At 35.8% G+C, this 24070-nt stretch overlaps 1 protein-coding gene across 1 annotated transcript in view; it reads right to left on the reverse strand.

Annotated features, from left to right (window-relative positions):
* map3k22 (mitogen-activated protein kinase kinase kinase 22) overlaps positions 1-24070 on the reverse strand; it is a 51430-nt gene that overhangs the window by 8741 nt on the left and 18619 nt on the right. The window contains 10 exon segments of the mRNA XM_043226394.1: positions 1554-1718; positions 2920-2991; positions 6118-6179; positions 9898-9971; positions 11267-11400; positions 13595-13709; positions 14231-14347; positions 15214-15313; positions 18868-18905; positions 22181-22296. Of these exon segments, the coding sequence (XP_043082329.1) occupies positions 1554-1718; positions 2920-2991; positions 6118-6179; positions 9898-9971; positions 11267-11400; positions 13595-13709; positions 14231-14347; positions 15214-15313; positions 18868-18905; positions 22181-22296 (993 nt within the window).

Genomic DNA, 24070 nt, shown 5'->3' on the forward strand with positions numbered 1-24070 from the left:
AACGTTCCCCTCTCAGGCCATAAACCAGGATTTAAATGAACAGAGAGGCAGACGGTGAACTATTGGCAGTCGCCGCAAGTTATTCAAGACTAAATATTAAACACCTGAATATTACTTCTTTAAATCAAGGCCGCGTCGAACTGTAGCAAATCCTTCAGGGTGTGATTTTTTTCGAACGCTCTAATACAACATCTTGCGTTTGGCAATATCTGAATCTCTTTTTTATGGCTCTCCCATGACTGATTGCCATCACGAGGCACACAAATAATAATACAATCTGTGTCGGCTGCTATTGTTCTATAAACACGCTGTATGGATCTAATCATAGATAAATGAACTTCGAATCTGGATGCAGTTAAAACTACACCCAAGTCTCAGAAATACCAGTCACCAGCCAAGATTTACGCCTCTCTCAGACTCATTTCCCACTCATTCTATGACGGACACTTTTGCGTCAGCATTTACGATTATTGTAATCTGCTTAGTGCTCCTATAATGACATATGACATGAAGCTATCTGAATAGTTTATGGAGGCACTGGAGGGAAAGAACCCGCAGACAGACGGTAGAGACGAGCATCCATGTTCATAAGTCAAGCTCAGGCGCCTGTCCTGGATTCCTCGGAGGAAATAGAGCTGATTAAAGAACCTGTTTGCAGACTGCAGAGCTCATACACACAAGAAAAAGCTCGGTTTATTCATCATCTCTAATAGAGTCGGGATGTATGCACAAAATCGAATGGTAACAATGTGTACATAATTGTAGTTTTTTATTGTCTATGATTAAGTGAAAGATCCTCAGATTTGATTACATTCTAATTTATAAGATTGCAATTTATTTTAATGTTTCAGTTATAACGTCCATTTCGCGTGCAGATTTCTAGTCACTACTGCTGTAAATTATAAAGGACAGTGTTTTAGACAGGTTCAACGGTTAACTCAAACGGTTCATTAAAATCATTTAGACATAAAATGGCAAACGGACTACACTAGTATCACTGTATGAGTTTGGTTCCTTAAAATAAACAGTTCACAAGAGTCATCTGAATCAGACTACACTAGTCGGGGCAAATGCTTCTAAATCCATAAGGTTAACAGTTCATGAGATTCGTTTTCTTGCGAATCAGGCTTAAGATGGTTGAGTTGTTCACTTCTGATTCTCTAAAGACAGCAGTTCATAAGAGTCATTTGCTTGTGAATCAGGCTAACTGGTTGAGCTGAACGCTTCTGATTCCCTAAAGACAAGAGTTTATAACCGTTTATAATTTAACTGATCGTGTTATTTTTTGCATCCGGGACAATTAAATAGAAAGACGTCACTATTTTGTGTTAGCCTTTTTTTTTAATCACGCTACATTCAATGCACACATTAAACCCACATCGAAACATTAGTTATTTTGCTGTGGTGCTACAGATTCAGCTGCACAGAAAATGATCGTGATAACACTAGAACCAGACACTTCTGGTCTGAAGTCTGCAAATGTGCGTTATAACATTTTCTTTACTAATGGTCTGCCTAAGTGTCCTCGTGTGTATGCATTTATGTGCTCTTACATTTAGGAGTGTTGCGTTGGCTGTTTTTCTCAGTCCAGCTGATGGAGTGCAGATCTCCACTGTACAGCAAGGTGCTTTCTCCATTATAGCTGCGTGTACGGCTGGACGGGACAAGCTGAAACAGGTTCTCTTGAGGCATAAAGCTTCGAGGGAAGGTCCTTCGCCCTGCATACAAACACAAATCTTAGGCGCACATGTACAAAATACAAATACACCTTTAAATTAGTAGGTTATACGTGTTCACATTTAATTCTCAAGTTTGTTTTTAAATTGTTATAAAATGGCACTAACAACATCTAAACAGCAGGTTTGACTCCCAGAGAGCACACACGCGATACATTGTTACCTTAAAAACACTCAAATATGCTTCGGCAAAAACATCTACCAAATGCACAAATAACATTCGCTATAAACTAATTCAAGCTTCGCAGAATTCAGATGTTCTGAATCAATCATCTCTTCATGCTTTAAGGATCATGCAATCAACATGTCCAAACATCTTTACATTCTTCTTCCTCCGATTCCTTAAATTCTCTCTCCCACTCTTCTTTTTCCTTTTCTCTCACTTCCTCCATCTACCTCTACAGCGCAGGAAGCTCCTCTCAGTACAGTGTTTTGCAACAGTCAGTGTGCCCCATCAGGGGAAACACACACACACACACACACACACACACACACACACAAATACATTTCTGGAGTTCTGGGGAAACTCAAATCATGTTGGCCATATGCACATCTTTATCTGCCTACAGCACTGCACATAATGTAAGGAATTTGTAATATCCCTTTTGAAAACATCGGCGCCGTGTAACGGTATTAAATCAGCATGAACTTGCCGTTTAGATGCGTTTTGTATTTTGATTGTGGCAGACTAACAATTTATGGATGTATGCTGCAAACGCATGTTTGATTCCAAGTAGCAGAAACAGTCCTGTTCTGTGCCATTAAGCAATGCCCTCCATGCTAACACAATCCAGAGGGACAGTGTATGCAATTAGTGAATTGTAACTTGCTTTGGATAAGAAAGCATCCACTAAATGTTAACCAAAGAATGAATTTACTAATTAGGTGCTCTGAGAATTGAGGAAAGGCTCCAAATACCAGACTGAAGTTTTTTCTCTTAACACCAGGTTTAATGCAGACTTGCGTAGTAACTTTGTGAATATTATGGTGTAATATGAAAGAGAAACAAAACTTTTAATTAATAATAGCAAAAAATAACTAAATATATAATTACTATTACTATATAAACTACTATTATTACTACTACTACTATTATTATCAATAATATTATTATTATTACTAGACCTTCTGCTATTATTATATATAACAGTTACACACATTGTTCTGGTAAAGGAAAGCTTACCGTCACCGTAGTCTTTACTGCGACTGGACATGTGGAACTGGCGTGGAAAGGTCCCGTGTTTTCCATGACGCCCTGCAGGTGGAGCAGTTACATACAAACCGGTTAGAAGCATGCTTGACATGAGCAATGGTTTACAAACAAGCATTTATCTTCATTCACAGAAAATATTGAAATTAAATATTGAAAACGAAACTGACAGAGCATGTGATATTAAGATACGTGACTTTGTGTGCTGCTGAATAAACTGTGAGGGAAACCTCGTGAAATCAGATAAGCAGGGCCTGTTGTAGTGAGGAGCTCTTTACCACAGGCCAGGGCACTTCATTCATTCAAAGTGACAAAACTAGAACACTCCCATTATAAACAACTGAGCTGTCTACTGCACTACTACAGAGCAGACGGCCGTGAGACTGAATTTAAGTACATGTCTAGATTATGTGAGAAAAAAAAACAAACAAAAAAAACATGTATATATATACGCACATACATAAAAGCATTGATTGCATTACAATAATGCAAAATAAATGATAAAAATAATAATCTTATTGTAATTACTTGTAATGCTAAATCTTAATTAAATAATACATTTGAATAATTCTCTATTTTTTTTATTGATTTCACTCCAGTATATAATTTCACTAATGAGAAAGTTATTTTTGCATTATAATAGATTACTAACACACACACTCACACACACACACATATACACACACACACACAAACACACCTACAAAAAATGACATACATTATTAAACAAACACTGTGATATGGTGTCATACTGGTTTGTTCTGCGTAAATTCATTACAATAATGATAATAATAATAATAATAACACTTTCCTTTTTCATATTTTAAACTGAAAAATAAAAAGAATTGACAATAAAAAGTTGACAAAAAAAAATTATATAATGAGGGCACTGTGGTATAGTGCAGGCACCCGTTTTTCCTCTAAATAACAAAATGAAAAAAAGGTTAGAATGCAAAAAAGAAAGTGAGGGACACAAAGAACAGGGCGAGAAAGAATGAGCAGGACAGAGTAAGTGGCTGTGCGTAAACACAAGCAGGCGACCCTGACTAGCTCGGAGGGCTGCGTTCTGATGCCGCATGCAATTGAAAGCAGCTGTTGAGCGAATCGACTGCCTCCCCATGTGCTGTTTGCAGCCCGTCTCCCAGGGAGACCCTGTGATTTGCTCTGTTTAGAAGGAGAGCGCAGAGAGGAAAAATCTACTCACAAGACCAGAAGGAAAAAAAAAAACGCCTGCTCTGTGGAGAAATCCTCAGTGTTGGGGATCTGAATGCATGTGTGAGTGTGCTTAGACTTCAATGGAAAGACACGCACGTTGTCAATATCATAGAGCTCTTTTTATTCTCTAACAGACTGGGATATAAATGGTTTGTGCGTAAAAAGGAAAGTTTCCGTGAAAAGTGTTTTTTTGTGCATGTGTGTGTGACTGGCCTCCCTCTGTTGGGGAAGATTACTATCTCATTATCAGGCAGGCCTGCTCTATTTGATCGCCGCTCAAGAGGAAAAACAACAGAGGGAAAGCTGGGCATGAGCGTGAGAGCTGGAGAGAGCGAGAGTGACAGAGCAAAGGAGAGCCAGAGAATACTAACCAGGGAAGGACATGACAGAAAATCTCCTTGTTTAACCACTTCAGTAACTTTCAATCTCTCAGCACAGCAGAAGAAAAGGAATGAAAGGGAAAAAGGAGAGACAAAATCTCATTCTCTCTCTCTCCGTCGATACAGGTCTATAACTCTGTTTCAAAAACCTAGTGAACTGCCTACGCAGACAGACTTTTAAAAAAAAAAGGTCTTATTTTGAAGTATAAATATCATTAAACCAAGATAATTGTAATGAAAACAATATTTAAAATTGTAATAACATTTCACAATATTACTATTTTCGCTGTATTTTTATCAAAAATGCAAAATAAACATTATTTATTAATATTATTTATTATTTCAAACCTATGACCAGTCTGAATGCATATATACACACATACTTTATTAAAATTAAATTTTGCTTAATATATGCAAACAAATGTCAGTATGATATATTATATTAATATTAAAAAATAATATATAGTAACTTGAACATTAAGATCAACCTTTAACTACATTTTGATTGCAAAAGTTTACTACTTTGCAAAAAATAAAATATACAAAATACAAAAAATGAGATAAAGCAAATTAGAAATACAATTATATTTAATTAAATAAAAATCATAAAACAATACAATAACAAAAATACATCTATTTACAATGCTATAATGCTATAATTGTAACAACTAGTTACATTAAAGCATTTTAATATAATATTTTCTATATTATTTACAATATTATTATTTACAATATTATTTTATTATTACTTCATATTTAGTATACTATTTTAAACATATTTAAAGGAACACTCCAAAAAAAAAATAGACTCCAACTCCCCCAGAGTTAAAAAGTTGAGTTTTAGCGTTTTTGAAACTATACTCTCATTCCGGTGTGCAGCTCCTGTGCAAAATTACTTGATTATTATGCTGTAATGAGAGTATAGCTCCTAGTCATATCAGCCTAGAATACCTCAAGTTTTCCCGTCGGGATTAGTACACAAGAACAGTTCATTTTTAAATAGATAAATTATATAATAAATTCTTTAGACATTTTTAAACGAGATGCTTCTGGTCCAATCAGATTCAATGATCTATGCTAAGCTATGGTAAAAGTGCCATCGCCAGACCCAGAGATGGGCTGAATGGATTCAAAAATGATAAAACTCACCTTTTTTTTTAGACAATGAGCCTATTTAAAAAAAAAAAGTGGAGTAAACTAAAAATATTTCACACGGAAGTTAAAGACAGAAATCGATTTCCATTTCTAATCTCCCGTGCACTTCAAAAACAAGGTCTTGTAAAAGGCACTAATGAAGCTCCATTTCTGTTAGGATGCTCCCTTAGAAGACAGCTGCTAATCTAAGCAGCAAATAGCGAAGCAGCTCACTACGTTTGGGAACAGAGGTACGATCAACAGGACTGCACATGTACGGACGTGACCCCCCTCGGCAACACAAAGTGACCGCAGTCAACAACTCAAAGAAAGCACCCTTGCCCCCGTCATAGAGAACCAGCTGTATAATGGAGGAGAGACCATTAAAACAAGCCCACAGCTCTGACAGAAATCCATATTCACTTGCTCGTGTCAACCTCACCTTTGTATTCATAGTTGAGGTTCAGGTAATTGTTGTCCCGGTTGTTCTGGGAGAATGGAGGGCTGTAGAAACACAAGGAGAAGAGGAGGAGAGAGACGATGGGTTATTTTTGCTTGTTACTCCCCTGTGTGCAGTGCTGAGGTCTGCCTGGCCTACATTCCCGCACTGCACAGCCCCCGTCGTGCCAATGTGACCGCCTGCCACCTGTCGTTGAGCTGAGATTTCCTTTACCTGATATCTGACCCGGCATACTAACGTCTGACCATTCATCAGGGTTTTGTATACTTTTGAATAACGCAAGAAAACGTTACGTGTCTGGCAAGTGCAGTGACTCTAAAAAGTGTGCGGACATGTAGGCCACCATCACCGGCCACTTTACAAGCAATTTTGATTTTACCTGGGGTTCACACTAGATGTTTACTATGTGAGACTATTTTAGACCCAAGAACATATATATATATATATATATATATATATATATATATATATATATATATATATATATGCAACAGCACATGATGTCATGCACCATCCTTGAAAATAAAATACATTATTTTTGGTGTCAGAAAGTTTTTATTTACTTTTTTTTTTTTTCCTTAAGTTTAACCATTTAGCAGAAGCTTCTCCTGAAGAAACTCACAAATGAGGACAGTGGAAGCAATAAGAATCAACAAAAGAGAAATAATATGCATAAATAAAAAATATAGTTTTTTCAACAATTTGACAAAACTTTTTGACCAATAGTGTGCATATGCACATTTTTTTAATTACAGTGTACTTAATTTATGTTCAACTGAAGGGTTTTAAATGTAGAACGTTTCTTTGATGTTGTAATTTATATAATAATTTTTAAAAAGTAAAAAAATATAAAAAATATATAAAAAGAAAGTGTTAGAGGCATTAAAGACTGCAGTAATGAGGCTGAACATGCTTTGCATCACAGGAATAAACTATATTTCAAAATAAATAAAAATAGAAAACTGTAACATTACTATTTGAACAATATTTTATTTCATTTTAAATCACATGAATGCAGTCTTGATGAGCTTAAGATTTCTTTCAAAAAACATTGCAGACGCCAATTTCTTTTTAACGAAATTTGTTTAACGTTTAACGCAATTGCATTTGCTTAGCATAAATTTTTTTTCATAAAAAGTGTATTTTTGTGTTCTCAAGTGATGTCTCAGTTATGCAAAAAACAGATACAGAAACAGATTAATCATATTTTCCAGGCAAACAAATGACTAAATCCAATCTGCCATCACTTGCTCAGCTGTGGGTAGTTAGACAGTAAAGGTTATTTTTTGTTTAAATCAACGTGAGCTGTAGCTGGCGTTGATTCACAAAACAAAGAGGCTCTAGCTCACGAGGATGATGTAAAAAAAAAAAAAAATGACACTGATTTTGCCTCTGCCAATCAAGACGCCCAATCAAGATGCATGCTTAAAGTCAACATAAATCAGCAAATTGCAACCTTGTTTATTTAAATAATATACATTTCAGTGTAAGATGGGATAATCAGCAAAACTGAAATGACAAGCAAGAAATATAAAGTCATTTAAAGGATCACTCCGCCCCAAAATTTACATTTTGCCCTAAATCACTTACTCCCCATGTCGTTCTAAATCCATAAAAGCTTTATTTGTATTTGAAACACCAATTAAGATTGTTTGGATAAAAACCAAGATTCTTGTGACTGTCCCATTGACTGCCAAGTAAATAACACTGTCAAGGTCCAGAAAAGGATGAAATATATCGTCAAAAATAGTTCATCTGCCATCAGTGGTTCAACCTTAACATTATTAAATTATGAGAATATATATATATATATATTTTTTTTTTAAAGAAAACAAAACCATGACTTTATTTAACAATTTGTCTCCTCTGTGTCTCTCTGGGTAAATATATAGCGCCATTTTGGAGAGATTTTTTTTTAAATAAACGCTATCATTTATTTTTTTAGATTGAACCATTTGATGGACTATTCTGAAGATGTCTTTCATACTTTTCTGGGCCTTGGCAGCCTTCATTACAAGGAAGTTAATGGGACAGTAACAAGCCTCTCATTTTTTATCCAAAACATCTTAAATTGTGTTTGGAACGACATTGAGGCGAGTGATGGAATGACAGAATTTTAATTTTGGGGTGGAGCAACTTGGTATATTTTTATGAAATTCTGCAGGAATAACAATCACAGAGAAACCTCCAGAAGTGAACGATTTAGATTTTAACGTTGACGTAAAGATGTAAAGTTTCGGCCCACCTTGCATGAGCCATTCACTTAAACGCGCTTTTTAAACTCTTACTGGCAATAGTCAGTTAATGTGCAGAGAGACAAAAAAGATTGTTATTGCCCCGACCCCGATATCCCTGTCGGACGGTGACGTCAGTACGGAGCGGGGGGATCGGCGAGACCCCGAATAATTGGCACACACACACCCGTAAGAGGGGAAAAATTTCCATGCGCTTGTTTCCTGCCATTGTTCTGAGAGCTAAAAGCCAGATAAGGCTCGTGCAGGTAGCATGGCTTTCCTTTCTCTTTCCCTCTCTCTCTTCTCACTTTCCTGTCTTTCATTCTCACTCTTTCTCTCCCTTGTGTTTTTTGTTTCACACTGCATTATTGACTGACTCTTTTTATAACAACAGCACACAGGAAACGGAGAGCAGAATATATTGGTGAGATCTACCCACTCTCTCTCTCTCCATCTCCCTGTCTTTCACTCTCATTCGTTCTCTCTTTAAGCAGAGCAGAGGCGGCGAGCGATAGCACTGGAATCCAGGCGTCCTGATAAGCAAGCTGTCGCCATGGTGACATCAAGGGCTTCCTGGTTGGCCCCTGTGACGACCTGATTCCATTTCCTTTGTGGGCAGCTGGTGCGTTTATCAGATATCCCTACCCGTAATTTTTATTATAATAATACTCATTAAAGGTGAAGTGAGTAATTGTTGGAAAATTAGGAAAACATTCTTCCATTTAAATACAGAGGCAAATAAGGTGTTTTTAGTTTGATTTCATCTAACTCTGACGATCTTTCTGTTGTTTTTAAAAGGCCAATATTTTTTTTTAAATATCTATTTATTTTTAAACAAAATTTCAATAATAGCACCAGAAAACACAACATTATAATCAGTTTACATGCTAACTTCTGCAGAATTTTTTTTGTATAACTCATATACTATTATACTGTTTATTTATCAGTTTTCATTTTAATGGTTTCAATTTAGCATATATTTTTCTGTTGCATTTTTAGCATTTCAGCCTATTATTTCAATTAGTAGCCAAAGCAACATTTATTTATTTTTTTATTTAGATAATTATGTTTTAGAAAACCGGAAAAGAAAAAAAATTATAAAATCTAAATTCAAAATAAAAAAAAACCTGTCATCATAATAGCTGCACGTTCACAGACCAACGTCGTGGTTTTCACATTTTGCATTGTTTTTAAGTTGTTTCAAATTCTAAAAAATGTATCTTTAAAATTTTCTGTTTGAATCTGCTGTGCACAGTCTAACTATTTTAGAAACATGACATTGCAGTACTTCAAGTATTGCTGGCTCTTGTACGATAAATTGCTTGTGATGTGCCTCATTTGTAAGTCACTTGGGTAAAAGCGTTGCTAAATGTCAATACCAGGTTTTCTTAAACACCAACTTGAAGGTTGGTCTTTTTTTTTAATGTAGTCTTGTACATCCCTAATACATACACACACACACACACACACACACACACACACACACACACACACACACACACACATAGTGTAGAGGTGTTTGGCCTACCTGTCCAGTGCTTGGTCCAGTGACTGACAGCTGCTGGAAAGTGACCCATTTGCACTCCCAAACGGTTCCATAATCTACAGACAAAAAAAATAACTGACATCATTTCACTGCATTACATTTTTTCATTATGGTTTGTGCATCTGAACCTTAGCCCTCAACAAGAATGACGTAAGATTTTCCATGAACCAATGCCCATAATATGCCAGAACTTCCTTTCCCCTAGACTGTTATAAAGAGCAGAGTTACACAGAACAGTAACATCTTGTACACTTTATACAAATAAAAATACAGGGCAAAAGCACATGAGAAACCTTAAATTGTCATTATTGTTTCTTTTCATTGGACTTTTTCGACCTTTGTTAGTGATTATTAAATTAAATTGTTACAGTATGTACCAGAAACGCAAATCATCCATCAAGTTCATCAGTTCCATCAGTTCTGGAGTACCTCAAGGTTCTGTCTTGGGCCCTCTTCTTTTCACTTTTTATATGTTACCAATTGAAAATTAATCAAACATTATGGGTTTTAATCTCCACTGTTATGCTGAAGACATTCCGATTTACACCTTCCACTTAAGAACCACTTTCCACTTCAGTGTTTCCTCCATCTCTATTAATAGCTTGAATCAACGAACTCAAGTACTGACTGAATTGGTAAACTGAGGTAATATTGAGTTGCTCTAAAGCTGCCGTATCTAAACTATCCGGTCAGCTGATGCGTTATGGTAATCTCAATGGTAGAAGACGGTCATTTGGAGGAGAAAAATTGTTGGATAAAGTTTTTTTTGTGTTCTTTGTTCCCAAAAGGTATTCTTGTAGCTTTGTAAAAGTACGGTTGAATCACTGATGTCACATATTTTAAACTATTTTATCTATGTCCCTAGAACATTTTCTGGGTCTGGGAACCATTTTATTTTCATTGCTCTCTATGGAGGGCCAGAAAGCTTTTTGATTTAATCAGAAATATCTTAAAGGGGTCATATGATGCGATTTCATGTTTTCCTGTCTCTTTGGAGTGTTACATGCCGTTTGTGCATGGATAAGATCTGTTAAGTTAAAAAAAGTCTATAACCCAAAGACATATCCTTTCTAAAAGATAGGACTCAACCACGTCTTCCTAAAACACCTCATTAAAAAACACACTCACACACATTTACGTCATTGTGTTGGACAAGTTTTTTTTTATGATGGTCCTACGAATTTGAAATTGATGCAACACTCATAACCCAGTGTTAAAAGATGCATATAAGTGTTAATCATTTCTTAAAGTGTTAAAAGTGTCCGTTGAAAAAGACATGGGATGTGTGAAAGCACCGTCTCGATGTAACTTTAATTACAGCTGTAATCTACAGCTCCAGACCAATGCTTACATTGGAGTCGAGCATTTCTGGAATGAACTCTCCTTCGCTGTGGATGCTGGTGTAGGACCCCTGCCGAGCGATCTGCTGTTGTTCTTCTGGTACGCTGCCTGGAGGGGGTGAGGTGCGGCCCGTGTTCAGAGATCCTGCAGACAGAAGGAGTGGGGTTAGCATGACACATCACGCAGTCTGATGCAAAAAAAAAAAAAGAAAAGAAAAGAAAAGAAAAGAAAAGAAATTCTGGAATAGTAATACTTCCACAGCAACTAATAACAGAGTGCAGGATGCCAGAAACAAAAAGAAGCCGAGCAGACTGAAGTGAATAATAACTGGGATAGAAGCGTGGTGTGAGTGACAGGTACATGTGAGCAGAATGTGAGAGGAAGAGACAAAACAGAGCTGATAGGAGATAAATGGAGAAAAGGAGGATTTGACAGCACAAATGAAGGATGAATACAAAAAGAGGAGTTTACTGAAAAAGAAAGCAATAACAATTAAAAGAAAACGTGATGTGTGAAGGATGGGGAAAAAAAGCATGGCTATTGCTCTTCCTATTATTTTATAATTATTATATCAATTTATATTTTCCTTTACATGAACTGAATTTTTATTGTTTAACACTGTAAAATATTTGTGATGCCGCAATGCACACAAAACTAGTATTGATAAATACACTAATCTAATCTATAATCTCAGATCTTGTACAAGAAATCATAGACGCTATATATTATTTATTCATATTGAAATTGGTAAAAAACAAAAAAACTAACAAAAACAAAAAACAATACATTAATGTATAATGTGTCAAAAGAAAAAAAATATTTTTGAAACAACCTTTTTCCTCACTCATTATGAATAAAACAGGCTGTTTAATACTTTTATACAAAAGTGAACGACCTTACATACAGTAAATGAGGGACGTTATGTTAATGTTCTAAATGTGATCCATTTTTGGATTTAAAAAAAGCATCTAGTTTTTCTCAACAGGGCCTATTATTATTAACCAACTGCATAACACCATACAAACCGACTGCAAAACACTATGTATGTAAGCAGTGCACAAGCATTTCTCCTTCACCCCATTATAATGACAAATACTGACTGCTCTGACACACTAAAATCTGTAAAAATACATCCTTGACATTCAGCCAGCAAAAACCTACAACCTCCATCATTCAGTATGCAACGGGAAGCGAGCTATCTCCTCTCTTGTCTCATTCTCAGGTGTGAAAACAAAGCGATGGTGCCAAACGCTGAAAAAAAACGTGAGAGGGTGAGAAAGAGAGTGCGTCACTGAGCTCTCTATCTCTAAAAAATGCTTTGCTCTATTACACTCTATTTGGAGACAGCACTCATTCATGTTTTGCATAAAATTTATGTTATGAACTTCACTTCCCACTGTTTATTTGCTACTGAATACTGTTAGTGACCTGTTTAGACCTGCATCTAATTAACATTACCCTACTGCCAGATTTAAAACACTTACGTACAAAGCTGAAGACAAAGGAAGATGTTTCGTGTCATCATTGTGTGTTTGTATATTAAGTGATTATGTGAATTCACACTCTTCCACTGCCGACAGAGCAAAAAGCTTTAAGAGACGCCTTTTCAAACACTACAAACTCGTTCCACTAGTCTCTGACGCCGACTACAATCTGAGACTGACAATGAAATGACTTGAAAAAACGCAGCTCCTGACAGAGCCTGAATCAAACTCAAGATACCCTTGATTGTCCTTACGCTGTCCTAAAAGCTACATCAGTCAAATATGACTTCTGTCATCTTTTCCTGCATGAATTTGCATAAACGTGCATTTCATAGACTGCAGACTAATACTACATTATCACACTGAACTATAAAAACGGTATCCGTATTGGTCTAGATTGTAAAAAAAAGTATATAAATCCATAAAGAGGCACAAAAATACAAATCTGGGGAACGTCTCTGAGGAAACCATTCTCCATGACTGACATGTAAACAAGCACCTGAATTGATATTCCAGAATGTGCATTCAAGTAAACTGTTTATTTGGTACATGCATTTCAAGCGAACCGCTTCCAACTAGCCAAATATTATGTAAATGCAATCGCGTAGGGAAGTGGTATCAAACTGATGATTTTAATCCACTCCTCTGCCATTCAAAACATCCTAAATGATTTTTCCAGGCTTTTCTCTAACAGCTCTGACGTCACTGAGCTCTTTGATGCCATTCTCCTGGCCTGATGGAGAAAGTGCAAACAAAGCATATGATAAAGCCATTATATACTGCCGTTTTGAGTGTTGTGTGTGTGTGCGTTAGGGGTGTGTGTGTGTGTGTGTGTGTGAGCCAGCGTGACGCACCTGTAGAGTGTTTGCGCACTCGTTCAGAGCCTTTGAGAACCGAGGCTTTGAGATCTCCCAGGGACCTGGATGACTTCATCTCGCTCTGCTTGTCTTGGCCGCTCACCTGAAGGAACTGTGGAGAGGTGGACATATATAGCAAAATCCCCATCGAATTAAATATACATAGCTGGTTTTATGATAAAAACATCTATAAACACCTTAAAACGGCGTCAGTGGCCAAATTATGTAAGACATATAAGGAGAATATATCGTTCATTAGGATATATATATATATATTAAAAAAATAATAATAAAAAAAAAAAAAAAAATATATATATATATATATATATATATATATATATATATATATATATATATATATATATATATATATATATATAAGATTTTGTAATATTGTGTCATATTTATTTTATTTATAATATAATGAATAATGAAAAACAAAATATATAATAATATTATAATTAAATTAAAAATACATTTTAAAATGTATCATTCTTTATTTTACCTGAATAATACAAATGTCTTAAGAGTAAAGGAAGTGTTTTAGCTTGAGGTTTGAGAACTTGTTCATGTACAGGTTGGGGTTTCCATTTGGGTTTAGGTGTTTTGGTTTTGGCTTCGGCTTGGACTCACTTGGTTGTTGGGAGGTGTTTTCAGAATCACTCTCAGCAGATTGTTCATTCCAGAGCTGGAGCTCAATCCCTGAACTGCTCGGTCCAAATCCTCCTGACACTTCAGAGCCACCAACATCTAAGACCAGACATGTCATTAATAAAATGGAGAGTTTAAAAATGAGACATACATGACATGCACAGATCCTTACTGCAAGTATTAACAGTAAATGCAGGTAACTGAAAAGTAGTTGATATGTAGTGTCAAAGGCTTATGTACTGAGATAGAGGTCAGGGGGCAAGTATAAAATTTATATAAAGTGCAGTGCAAAAGTGTAAAACCTGTATAAATTTTGCAGTTTTAAAATCACTTTTTTATTTACTTGTTTTCATTACGTTGCCATTCAAAGGTTTGGGTTGGGAGGTTTTATTAATATTTAGAAGTCTCTTCTGCTCAAGTCTGCATTTACTTGATAATAATATAGTAAAAATAGTAACACATAATTTGAAAAATCTGTTTCCTATTTACATTTTTATAAATGTTATTTAGTTTTATTTTGCAGTATTGCATTCTTTTTGTAACATCATTATCTTTTAACATCATTATTGTTCTTACTGACACTTTGATCAATTTAATGCATCCTAGATAAATAATAAATTACAACTAAATTAATAATGTGGGTAGTTGACGTATCAATGCGTCCTATAGTGTGACAGGAAAATGTTATTTAAAAATCAAGTAAAAATAATAATAATGAAAATAAAACTAAAAAACAAAAAATACGTTTACGATTTTTTTTCAGTTTTTGCTATGCCACATCATGTCACAACTTTTTACTTATATTATTCACTAGATATCAGTGAATTTGGAAAAGGAAACAAATTACGATTTGTGTTAACAAACCCAACAGACACCATCATTGGCTGATCCAGATAATACCAAAATGACCAAATATGGGTTGATTAATTGTTCTGGCTCATATAAATTGATCTATCATAAACTACCTCTTTATCAGTGTAGTAAAGGTCCATTTGCTGACCGAAGGCCTCTGTCACCTTCTGAAGGAGATCTTTGAGCTTCAGCGGTCTTTGGAACGGAATGATTCTGAAGGAAGAGAAGAAAAAAGTCCAGTCAAACCATAACAACTTTGAGACATCTTTTAGTCACACTGTCCATAAGTAAGCGGTATGTAAACATGGTACTGTGGACGTGCATGATGGCACCCTTCCAATCATGGGGCACATCCTGACATTTGGGGTCGTTGCCGTAGCAACAGAGGCGATGAAGGATAGGTCAATTGAACATGGGTTGCAGAATCATTAATCAGCATACGGAAAGGCGTCACCGCTGATGTGTGCGAGTCAGTACTTCTACAGCCATTTATGGTGTATTCATGCATGGGACAGACTATAAACGGCGCCTCTGCTTATTTAACGAGCGTGACTATGTTTAGAGTGTGTGTCAACGTGTGGGGTGAGAGAAAAAAGGAACTGAGAGTGTAAATTGGTTTGTGTGCATGCTTGATTATAGTGCAACGCAAGCATGATGAGTTTGAATGTCCATGAGTGTGTGTTTGGCCTAATCAAGCGGAGCGGACCACTGTTTCAACACCGGGGCCCACATCACAACGCACACAAAGGCAGATGGAGCGCTTCCTGAGAGGAAAGAGGGGGGGAAAAGTGGAGCAGCGCTGGAAGTAGCAGGAAGCATGTTTTCCCCTCCTCCTCCAAAGTTTAGTACACCAGCCAAATTTTGCCAGACTCGCACAGCAATTCATATCTACTACTTTTGAAGAAGCACTTTCATGTGACTTTTCTGCATCAAAGTTCACAAGAGTTCAAAAAAACTGCATTTATTTGATTTATAAACCTTTTTGACTGCGTTACTGTGACTTCTGATCAATTTAATTTGATAAAGTTTGAATTAGTTAATGCATTAACTAACACTAACGAACAATGAGCTTTACAGTGTGTGTTACAGTATTTATTAATTTATTAGTTAACAAAAATAGAACTGTTTATTGTTAATAAAATCTTTCAATTTTAACAATTTGTGGATTCATTTTGTTTCAAAGTTTACAAATGAATACAAATGATCCTTCAGAAATCATTCCAATATTTACTGCTCAAGAATCATTTATTATTCTAATATTTCATTTATTATTTCTAATTCTGAAAATTATTTCTAATTCTCTTTTTTTCTTGGATTCCTTGACAATAGAAAGTTCCGCCTTTGATTTAGAAATCTTCCGTAACAAAGTAAAAGTCTTTACTTCCACAATTTTTAATAATTTTTTTACTACGCTTCATATCTGCAACTTTTAACAAACCGTTATCTTTAACAAACTAATTTTGACCTTAGCAATGAATGTTTTTTGTATCTCCGGTTCTCATCTCAAGAGGTTTATGGGAAATAACGGCAACTGGGGACATCTGTAATTGGTGAAATCAAGCTGTTATGCTGATCTGAGATCAGCTGTACGTTGTTTAGCTGTCAGATCTTGTGATGAAGCTGCTTGTTGGGTTTCTGTTTACATTGAGCGATCAGTGAGATAGTGATGGAAGAAAATCATAGCGGAAGACTGGAGAAATGGAGGATGTAGAGTACGAGATGATTTTCCTTCCTCGGCGCACACAGATAAGCGCCTCGGTTTGGCCGCATCTCTCCACGCTTGGCACGGCACGCGGCGCTCTCCTCCTTCCTGTCTCGGTGCTGCAGTCACTGCCAGAGGAAGACAGTTTTGAGTCTGTCCAACTATGCTGGTCTGCTAACTAATGCCGGTTCTGATGAGTTTTTTATTACTGTGGGTGCGAGTGTGTTGATTTATAATGTGTGCTGTGAGATACGGAGCTATACACATACAAGTTTAATGCCAGCTACATTTTACGACTTTCTGATGTAACGCAATGAAAACAACTTTAATGGCACAGTGAAAAAATACAGTGATATTACTATGTTGTTGCGGAAATAGATCGAAATTTCTGTTCATACACTGCTGAAAAGTTGGTGATGTAAAAACAATAATATTATTGTATAGTATTAAACCCATAAAGAAGCCATTTTTACCCTAATATATTAAAATGTAATTTATTCCTTTAATGCAATGTTGAACTTTCACTAGCCATTAGAATGAACTGAATGCATCCTTAAAAGTATTAAATAGAAAAAGGAAAAAAAAACATTCTTGCTAATCACCTTTTTTGAGCTGCATGTATATAAATCAGTGCACAATGCAATTCGCGCAGTGGAAAAAAAAAATGGTTATGCATATTCATGGAGTGAGGATGGAAGTCCCACCATCTGGTCAGGCTAGTTTATTAAAATTCACTGACATCATTGTTTACTCAAACAATAATATACAGATTTTAAAACTAATTTGTCCCTAATTTAAATTTTCACTCTGAAGAAAAACTGTGCAGGAGAGAAAGGACATATACACAGTCCTGGCCAGTTAAGGAAATGCCAAGATTTAAGCTTCCTTAAAAACAAAGTCCATTTAAGGAAAAGGGGGTTTACGGAAAACTTGAGGAAAAAAAAACATAACAAATGAAAAAAAAATACTTTGTATAAAAAAAAAGCAACTAGCATTTAGCTCTTCTTGCAAATATCTAAAAAAAGCCATACAAATAACTTAGAACTGAACTGAAAGTTTTTATAATATTCTAATAAGGGGAAAAAAAAAAAAAAAGTCTAATGTTAAATTTTTAAATATGTTTTTATAATTAAAATGGGTCTGTGAACAGGACAATTTGTAACTGCCTTATATTTTATATATTTGAGAGTCCTTGAATTTTTTTTTTTAAGGGCAAAACGACGTGACATGAAGGCGAACGGCTATTCTGATTGAAGGTGGGATGTCATTTTCTACAGCCACCCAATTACTTCCATTGATTTCTCCACTAGTGGTCCTTTCGTCTCCTCTCTGCTTAAAGCCAAAGCCGAAGCAGAACAGAAGAGAGTTAAACACAAAGATTTGGTGCCCCACCAGCCAATTAGAGCTGTGAAAGCAGCACACCCAGCTGCCTGTCACCTCAAATGCGGAGCTAACTTCCTGTGACATAACCCACCGGGGCATTTCACACAGACGACGGACCTCAGGGAATCTTTAAGAGCAAAGTGTGACGCATCAGGGCTTCGTGCTACCGACTGACAATAACGTGAATTCGCTTTCTTCCTGTAAACAAAGCTCCGTCGATGTCATACATTATTCCTATGCAGAAACACTGGCTCGATACGAGGGAAAATACCAGAGTACTAAAGTTTGCTAAAACACACATGGATATACTTTGCAAAGGCTCACGTGTTGGCATTTGGCAGTCTTGAGATTGGAAAAAATGACATGTTGTGTGTGTGGGAGTATGGATGACCTACAGGACATTGAAAATTAATATTGGGTGTGCCATTAAACTCAAGCACTTGGCTTAACCTCGTCTTTCCTCTGTCTCCGTCTGCCAAACTGTACCGGAGTGTGTGCGAAACGCAGCGTCTAAATGTCAAAATACTTTTAAAGGAACGTTTCGGGTCTTTTGGGCAGCTTGGCATATTTTCTATTCTCTCCCGTGACGAGAGATCTTAGAAAGGGCGTAACGAGAACTGGGATAAGACGAGAGGAATGAGATCAGGAACGGGACAGAAATAATGAGAATGTTCCGACTCACCGTTTCTCTCGCTCATGCTCCAGCTTCACCCGTAAATCCTGAGAGAAGAAAACAACAAAACCCAATTAATTCATTCGACCGGTCAAATACTCGAATGACTTCTGATTATCTGGTCTTCTGTGCAAACTGTAAGTAAAATCAGTACTGTAAACAAACAAGAAAACATCACAGGACATGTGTAGTTCATTCATTAAATAAATAGAAGTTGGCAAGTATATACAACAGAGAAAGAAACTTTTATAAATTAATTTTATAACAAACTGCAACCTCTACTTTAAGAATTCTAGACATGACTATGTGATGGTTTTTCTTTGTATTCAATCAAACAATAAACTTAAGGAACAAAAAAGACATTTATAAAATGTATTGAATTATATATATTTAAACTATATATATATATATATATATATATATAAAATTACATAAATACACTTGTGTTAACTAAAACCAAAACAACAATTTGAAGAACTATTTCATTTTAAAATTGATATTATTATATATATATATTTTATAGAAAAATATATACTCATAAAAAAGCAGCTTCAAAGATTTTAAAAACCTATATGTGATCCTGGTCCACAAAAGCAGTCATAAGTAGCACAGGTCTATTTGTAGCAATAACAATAACACAATAACAACACATTGTGTGGGTCAAAATTATTTAGCAGTCTTGGTCTACTAACCTCAGATGCATATCTGAGATCTGTACTTAGTTTGCATTCATAAACCACCGCTAAATACATATCACAAACATGTTCCTGTGGTACTCTTTTATGTATCTGAAGTACACTCGCTTTGTTTCGCATGTCTATCTGTCATCAGTGCTTCACACGGTTTAGTTTATCCAGTCCTACAACTGCAGTTCTCGAGACATAAAAGCATGTTTGGCATGTACATAATAACAGGATGAGGCTTCTCCTCTTGAGTGGGTGGTCACGGTGAAATTTTTGTAAACCTTGCAATTATCAAATCTTTTTTGAAATGGGTTTATACCTAAGACAGAGATACTGAAAGACTTGAGTAACATTTTACTTATAGCCTATAGGTATAATGCATTATAATTTTTCATTATGTGCACTGTAATACATTATATCATTTGTAATGCTTTTAAAATGCTACGTTTACAAGCCATTATACATAAAGCAGACAGAATAAATCCTATTATTGTTAACTGTATAAATTACAGAGCTACAATTGTTCCAATTATGCAACATGTAAGCCAATAATAGCACTGTATGTCTAAAACACGCACATATGAAGGAAATAATTGGTTTACTGCTTGCTTTAGTTTTTTAGTTATGGCAATAAATATTTTAACCTACAGGAATAATGTTGTTAAAGCAAAAGTTTGTGCAATTTACATTATATTTACTGAAAAACCCGTCAATAAAAAAAACTAAAAACATATTGTATACTTCTCAAAATTATTTGTTTGTTCAAAAGTGAATCAAAGACAGTTAAAGGTAGGAAAAAAGAGAATATAAGTGTTAAAATTATAAGTGTCAATAATGTTTCCATAATACCTGGTCTACTGCATTTCCTTTAGGACTGCAGTCAACTTGGTGAGACTGCTAAAAATGATTTTAGAGCATCCACCAAAAACAGATCAGAGTGAGGAAAGAAATGTGTCAAATGTACATTTATTCATTGCTCTTTTTCACATTGCAAGAGCAGAATAAAATGAAAAACTGAAAGAGCTATTCCAAAGTTTTTTTGGTCACATTAAAGCTGCAAGCATTACAATATTTTACTGACAGATACAAATACAGCTTGATGGAAAATGTACCACCCAAATGCCAGATAATGATTTGTAGCACAACGTCGACTCCTGTTTGTCGTTGAATAAAAAAAACTGCCCCCGGTCTCCCCTACTGTTCTGAAATCAGCAGCGCTCTGAATTTCACTGTTTGGTTGAAGCATTAACTGCACCGTCTCCCCTGAGACGACACAGTGCCTTCCACCGCTGAAGATAATGAACAGTCTGAATACTGTTTACCACCGATACTGTTGACATTGTGTGACGTCATCTCCATTATGAATGCAGCAAGAGGCTGAAATAAGAAGTAATCTGCAAGTTTATGCGCTTCACGTGCGTCTTCATTATGCATGTTTTTTAACCTGTCAAGACTCCCCGTGAGTTGCTAGGGTTTCTTTTGGACGGCTGTTGTTGTTGTGTTACTATAATGACGTTTGGTTAAACCGGGAAAGTTGCTTCTGGCATTTTGTGTATGAGCGAAAATATGAGAGGTGAAAGTGTGAGAAAAAGAAACCAAGAGCGAGTTAGACGGCAACAAAAAGAGTGTGCGTGTATGTGTGTACAGAGTGCATGCCAGCTATTTATCTTGAGGTCTGACTGGTGTCCGGTGTGGAGTGACAGCATTGTAGTGAGAATTCAGGCAATGAAAGAAAACTACAAGGGTACTGGTGTTTTATGCTGTACAGTACATAGAGAGCGGATGTTAAATGTTAACAGTGGTGCCTCTCTCAGCTGTATCCTGTTGAAAACTGTTTCTTACAATGCAGCTCGCGCTGGGATTGTATCAGGTCAGGCTGAAGCTTACCCCAAAACTCTAGTGAGAAATGCGGTACAAGTGCTATTATTAGGTTTTACATTGTTTTTTTTTCTGAATTTCATTATTATAAATCAATAAGTACATAATAACATAAATAAATAAATCAAGCGATTGGGAAAAAAAACTACTTTTATAATGCATTATACAGAAAGGCCTGTACAGACACAGAATAAATCATATTATTGTTGAATGTATTAGTTACAGACTTACAGAGTTTCAATCATCACAATTAAGCAATTATTATTATGCAATATTTAGTTAGCTTCGTAGCTTATTATCATAAAATAAAGAAATAAATATTATTATAGTAAAAAATAAATAAATAAATAAATATATATATATATATATATATATATATATATATATATATATATATATATATATATATATATATATATAAATATATTTTAGTTTATTATAATAATTTTTTAGAATATTTTATAGCAATAGATTGTTTATTAATTTATTAACACATATATATATATATATATATATGTGTGTGTGTGTGTGTGTGTGTGTGTGTGTGTGTGTGTGTGGTAAATGTCACAACAGCCATTTTCTTAAATGTCTTGCACAAGTTTTAGAAACTGCATTTTGTCCTTGGTTATACTACATTATTCAGGATACTTAAAGACTGATTAGTCAATGGATCATTCAAACAATCATGTGCTTACTTGCTTTTGAAAACATAGTCTTGCACAAGCCTAGTTGCTGCTGAGTGTTGCACTGTGGGTAATTACCTGTCTGTAGGACGGGGTTCTGCTCTTGGGTTTGTTGCTGTTGTTGCTCTTGAGCTGGTAACAGAAGCGTAAAGCTGCCAAGTCCTTCATTATGGAGGTGAGCGCCTCTTCATCATCTGGAAGAAACAAAGATACGTTTATTCTAGGGTGTTCTTGCTGTTTTTGCACATTGCTACGCAGGTGTATTTTTAGCTGGTTTAACAGTGTTCTACTTGTTTGTTCACTGGTCCGACGTCAAGCTAAAAGATATTGTGGTCTCTAGACTCTGGTTCCTCCTTAAAGGAATAGTTTAACTAAAAATGTATATTCTGTCATTAATTGAACAATCATTAATATTAACAAAAATTAAGATATTTTGGATGAAATCCGACAGCTTTCTGACCTTCCATAAACAGCAAAGCAACTACATGCTCAAAGCCCGGAAAGGTAGTAAGGACATTGTTAAAGTAGTCCATGTGACATCAGTGGTTGAACCTTAATTTTATGAAGTTACGGAATTACTATTCTGTGTGTAATAAAAACAAACAGAACTTTACTCAACAAAAACGTCTTTTTTTTGTACCAGTCTTTGACGCATGTTCACAAGAGTACTATGACACATTCATGTGCATTTTGATTTCATTATTTCTTCATTTGTGTTCCAGTGATAAACAAAGGTCTTTTTGTAACAACACGAGGGTGATTAATTAACAACAGAATTTTAATTTGGGTGAACTATCCAATATTGATGCTTGCCTTAAAAAAACAAAAAAACAAAAAAAAACAACAACACTGAAGTATGATTTAAATAGACTGTTGCTCGATAAGATTCACTTGCGATTGAGAAAATCTGCTTAACACCGTGTTCACAAGTTCTAGGAAAGATGAAATCATCTATTTTAGAGCCAAGTGCAAATAAGGTGTCTTTCGCACACTCATCTCAAGCAGTTTGACTATAATAGAAGGGTCCCGTTTCGATCATATTCTCATACATGTCTGCCATTTCATTTGAATACCAAGATGTCATTCAACGGCACGGTGCTACAAAGTGCAGCACACAAACCTACCCAACGTTTCCTTTTGAGATTCTATCGGGGGTTTTCCATCCCTGCAGACACACCCCTGACATATTTCCATAATAGTGCAGAAGTGCTCCTCTTTCTCTAGTCAGGCCAATGATGTAAACCAACAGGCCACAGAGAGAAAAAACAGAGACAGAGAAAAAGAGAGAGAGAGAGAGAGAGAGAGAGAGAGAGAGAGAGAGCACACGTTGCCAGACACAAGAGATCACTTTATATTAGCACTAAAGGTTTGGTCCCATTGATGGGTTTGTTCTGCTCTGATGCATTAAACTCTCGGCATGACAAGCGCTGAGCGAGTTAGTGCGAGAGAGAATTTTAATAATGCAACATACACTAAACAAGATTACAGCACGTCTGAGCTTCAAAGAGCCACTCAACTGAAAAAAGCACTGAATCAACCAAGAAATTTGAAAAACAAAGAGGTTTTGTTTTAACATGCCCTTTGCGAAGCGAAAGCTAACAGGCTTTCTTTTTTACCCCAACAATTAACGGAAACTTTTATTACAGTGTGTCGCAAATAAAAGCCTCGACGCTTTATCGGAGGGACACGGGAAGGAACGTATCGAAGCAGCTCATGTGTGTCTTGAATTCATAACGGGGCCGCGTGAAGAACGACTGCGGCAAGAAAAACACAAGAATATGAACGCCAGAGGCAGCCTGCATGCGAGACATTAAAATAGTCCACAAACTCTGCCTTCATCGAAAGGGAAATGGGGAGCAATCATGCAAATGAGCGTGTCAGACATTAACATATCAAGGGGCCCTAATGGGGCCAATTAAGCGTGTCTTGTAATTACAGTCTGAGTGGAAGGTCATTCACCTCTGCTAT

The sequence above is a fragment of the Puntigrus tetrazona genome, chromosome 24 (genome assembly GCF_018831695.1).
Source record: "Puntigrus tetrazona isolate hp1 chromosome 24, ASM1883169v1, whole genome shotgun sequence".
Classification (NCBI taxonomy): domain Eukaryota; kingdom Metazoa; phylum Chordata; class Actinopteri; order Cypriniformes; family Cyprinidae; genus Puntigrus; species Puntigrus tetrazona.